Below are 5,000 nucleotides of genomic sequence, written 5' to 3'. Positions count from 1 at the left end.
TTATTATTATTATTATTATTATTATTATTATTATTATTATTATTATTATTATTATTTTAAGAAAAACTGAAACGGCGAAAAAGGATTATGGGGTCAGCCTTGGCAGTTTCTGGACCCAAGACTGTCTCTACTTTTTTCCATCGTCAGCGTCCACTGACCTCTACAGTTCCGTGTGACGGAGCAATTCAGAAAAGGTCAAGCGATACTGCTGCTGCTGGATCCGAGCTCGGTCCGTCACAGGAATGAAAATAGGGACGGAATCGAAATGCCTTGGCGGAGGTTTGCGCTTTCCGTGAACGTATTTCTTATCGTCCTAATATATATATATATATATATATATATATATATATGGATATATATATATATATATATATATGTATATATATATATATATGTATATATATATGTGTGTGTGTTTATATATATATATATATATATATATGTGTGTGTGTGTGTGTGTGTGTGTGTGTGTGTGTGTGTGTGTGTGTGTGTGTGTGTGTTCACTATAAACCCACTATCGGAGAAATAATAACGGAAGTACAGGGAAACTGTATATTTCGACTACTATCTGTAGTCCTCTTCAGCAGAATGCTTACAAGAAGTTAAGGCAAAAGTATATATGAGGAAGTGAGGGGTACATAAAAGGGGATGGGGAAAGTGGGGGGACTCAGGTTACATGCCCTTATAATGGTTGGGTCAAGGAAGGACAGTTGGTGGTATTTTTGTCCGACCGCTCTTAACATTATTTTGTTGACCGCTAACTTCGTAATACAATCTGGGGGCCACTTCTCCGATAGTGGGTTTATAGTGAACATCTACAAATGTGTTATAACATACCAATTTCCAATATATATATGTATATATATAAATATATATATATATATCTATATTATATATATATATATATATATATATATATTATACACACACATACACAACAAAAGGGTTCTTCCCCCTTACAAGGGAGGTAGCCATCCAAGACATGCACCCATCCTGCATCCATCCGTCACTCATTTGCTTTCCTTGGGCAAGTGACAATCACTAGGAGCCCCCTGGAGGGACGGGGGTGACGCCATCTAAAGCGAGTGGTGATTCAGCGCGTAAGGCGACGGTGATCCCATTCCCGAGAAAGAGAGAAAGAGAGAGAGAGAGAGAGAGAGAGAGAGAGAGAGAGAGAGAGAGAGAGAGAGAGAGAGAGAGAGAGAGAGAGAGAGAGAGAGAGAGAGAGAGAGGGGTGGATGATATCTTAAGCAGAAGTGCAAATTGCCCCATCTGAAATGCACGTGCTAGATTCACCCTTCTCTCTCTCTCTCCCTCCCTCCCTCTTCTCTCTCTCTCTCTCTCTCTCTCTCTCTCTCTCTCTCTTTCTCTCTCTCTCTCTCTCTCTCTCTTGTATCCTAATACCTATTCATTTCTCTGCCATTTTAGTTTAACTTTAGTCAATCCAACCAACAACTGACCCAATAACCAACCCAGCAAGCAACCAAACCATGAACCAATCCACCAAAAAAAAAAAAAACTTTCATCAAAGAGGTCAGCCGTCAGGCACACGCATGAGCTCAGTGCATTGTGCATGACCAAAAAACACGCCAGGAGGCGCCTTAGACACAGGTGGCCGCCCGTGTTTTGTGCCAACACCAACACTCCCAACAGAAGCTGTCAACTCAAAGGCCCTGACCGACGCGTGGACGAAGTCGACTTCGCGGACGCGCCTCGCATACCGAACATTATTGACCAACACGCCTGGCGACAACGCTACGACCGCGTCGATGATAATTATTAATTGCGCCACAAAGAGTCTGAGTATCTCAAATTTTCTGGATTCATCGGGATTTTTGTTTTCCTGAATATGCGCATCCCGATATGTGCATAGGAGGAATTCATTTATGGTGAATATTCATGTTCTCGTGATTTGTCTGTTCTACCTATAAAACAGAGGTTGTCAATTAAAACACTCACGCCCTCCTATTCCGCTCCCATCTACCAGCCATTTTTTTTCCTTCCGATGCATTAAGGACTGTTGTGAGGCGCCCCTACGGACTAGAGTCACACATATTTTTGTCTAAATTGGACTATATATTTCTATGTCTATTCCTCTACCCATAAAGGAATGGGGCTATGTTTATGTAACTGTCTCTGCTTTATTCTGCTCCTTTGAAACTGTCCTTCATCACTCCTATGAATCTACATCTTATCCCCTGTAGTAGAAACGAAAAAGAATTCTGTCATCGTGTTTCCCATACGAGTCGTGAAAGGCGACAAAGTAGGATAGAGTGATGGGATTAGGGATCCTGCACTCTGGATCCTCATCCTACGAGAATATGAGAGGAAATGTACACAAGACCTACGAACCTTGTTAAAAATAGTTTGATTTTTTTCTATCACTGAAGAAAGTTTTATTGTAAATTAAAGAAAAATATAATGAGGGCTTAAGGGTGTTGGATCAGGCAAGGACGTAATATTTTATTTATGTAGACTTGTGTGAGTCTCTGGAAAGGAAGATGGCGATGACGTTGATGAAGACGACGACGACAACGACAACAACGACGACGACCAACGCTGTCACCATTCACACCATCTTTCTAATCACCATCACAACCAAATTCATCATCACCATAATCGTTATCACAGTCACAATCTCCGGGTGATATTTATCTTTCTTACCTGGGTGCCGTCAAACGATTTTATTTATATCCGTGGTTCCCCCCCACCCCGTGCCCTTGCTAGAGCCAAGCCAATTAATCTCATTATCGTAAAGATCTAAGCCAAGAACTGAGCCAGCAATTTTTTTTTATCATCAAAGGGTAGCAGAGCTATTATCTCTGAATCTATACTTTCATAAAAAATCTATAATAACTTTGGCTCACTCTTTTGATGTTATCGTTTACCATGAAATAGTGAGATAATGTGGGAAAGTGGCCTGGGAAGAACGAACGATTTGGGTCTGTGACGTGGCACAAAGCAAAAAACTTGTTCGAAAGAAAGAAAAAAGAAAGAAAAAAGAAAAGAAAAGAAAAACATATTCTAGCGAAATTTGAGCTCATCAATCTACCTTTTTTCCTATTCTTATTCACGTTTTTCATCAAGAACACTGATCTAGTAACAAATATGCCTTTCCTTTCTTACTGCGTCTCAGCTAGTTGGACCCGAACCGATCATAGCATAAACTGCGCATCCTCATCGATCACGACTGAGTTGCCTATCCTTGCCCGCGGTCGCCAATGGTGGGGGAGCAAAACTCGTTACCAAGGAGGGCCTCTTTGTTTTTTTGTGACCCGGATTTGGTCCATGTGGTCCGGAATACAAGTGTCGTCCATTGTGGAATTTACTCTTCCACACGTGCACCAGAAGACCTGCCTTTAGGAGGAGATGGATCTCCCAAACTGGGAGTAATCTAACCTCCCCCAAAGAGGAGACATGACAATTTTGTCGGAGTGACGGTGGAGGAAAAAAAAAAAAAAAAAAAAAAAAAACCACTGACATTTAAGGTACTGAGAAAACATTGCAACATCTTTTGGCGGGATATCCCATAGGATATACTGTAATGTATTCTTACATGCCTTATGTGTATCATGTACCCAGACAGGCCAGAACGTCTGGGTGAAGATGTGACATGCATACATGTCCCAAGAGAACCCACCCTAGGCGGGGGGTGGGGGGGAGGCTGTCCACGGTACCATGTAACAGACCTTAACCACCTAACTAACGAACAAACTAGCAAATTAACTCAGCTAAAGACCCCTTAGGGACCGCTTTCTAGCAGACCCTAACCACCTAAATAACGAACTAACTAGCAAATTAACTCAGATAAAGACCACTAAAGGACCGCCTTCATAACAGACCCTAACCACCTAACTAACGAAATAACTAGCAAATTAACTCAGCTAAAGACCCCTTAGAGACCGCTTTCTAACAGACCCTAACCACCTAACTAACGAACTAACTAGCAAATTAACTCAGCTAAAGACCCCTTAGGGACCGCTTTCTAACAGACCCTAACCACCTAACTAACGAACTAACTAGCAAATTAACTCACCTTATGATTCCATGGCTCGGTGTAGCCGGACTCTGGGCAAAAGGTTCCTGCAAGATCCGGGTCGGAGAAGTTGAGTTTGGTGGGCAGGAAGGCGTCGACTTCGGGGACTTCGAAGACGCCAAGAACTGCCAGAAGGAGCAGCGAGGCCAAGGTCCCACTTGTCCTCGACCTACCACTCCACCACGGGACTCCTGGCAGCGTCATCCTGGAAGAAAAGTAAAAATTTCATGAAATTCTGAAATCGTTGATTGTGTGAGGCACCTTTTCTCAGTACAACTACCTGACAGAAGTCGGACTATGATACTGTTAGAGTCAATTCAGATAATAATACTGTTAGTCAAGTCAGACTATAATACTGTTTGAGTCAAGTTACACTATAATACTGTCAGTACTAAGTCAGACCATAATACTGTTAGAGTCAACTTGTATCATAATGGCCCGCTTACATAAAAACCGTTATTGTCTAAATCTGACCTAAATAGGCAAGATTAGGTCACGGCAGTCAATGTCAGAGTCAGATTGGGTTAGGTCAGGTTCAATTGTGCAGTGCTAGGTTGGGTCATGTTGAATTATGTTAAATCTGGGTTATATCGGATCAAGCATGGTCACAAATACCATTATCCTATTCAGAATAACAACAAAAATACTACGCTCACCCCTTCTTCAATGTCATTCAAACAAGAATAAAATCCTAGGATTTTACAATTTGCTTTTAGACCTAAGACTGGGCTCATGTTGTATACTTCCTCCGCGAATTTCGGTTTCAAGTGAGACGTAACCTCGAGGGGTTGGCACTTAGTACTCGGACCGACCCTTCCCCCTAAAGTGTACCACCTTCCACTATTTTTTTGTTGTTGTTAATTTTCCACGTGAAGACAACTAACAACCTGCCTCTGCTAACCAGAGACATGGAAACAGTGCTACACTCACACAATACAGACAGCAGTTTGTTCCTAGAGAGAGC

The 5,000-nt window shown here is 41.8% G+C and overlaps 1 protein-coding gene across 2 annotated transcripts in view; it reads right to left on the bottom strand.

Moving 5' to 3' along the window:
- Window positions 1-5,000, bottom strand: part of LOC143025573 (uncharacterized) — a 53,970-nt gene that overhangs the window by 47,733 nt on the left and 1,237 nt on the right. For both annotated transcript variants that reach the window (XM_076185458.1, XM_076185457.1), the window contains exon 2: window positions 4,037-4,241. In XM_076185458.1, coding sequence (XP_076041573.1) covers window positions 4,037-4,240 — 204 coding nt within the window. In that variant the 5' untranslated portion in view covers window position 4,241. The remainder of the gene's footprint in view (window positions 1-4,036; window positions 4,242-5,000) is intronic.

Source organism: Oratosquilla oratoria, chromosome 5, assembly GCF_046742065.1.
Source record: "Oratosquilla oratoria isolate Oo_2021 chromosome 5, ASM4674206v1, whole genome shotgun sequence".
Classification (NCBI taxonomy): domain Eukaryota; kingdom Metazoa; phylum Arthropoda; class Malacostraca; order Stomatopoda; family Squillidae; genus Oratosquilla; species Oratosquilla oratoria.
The sequence above is the reverse complement of the archived record's forward strand: the minus strand, read 5'-3'. Positions and strand labels throughout refer to the sequence as shown.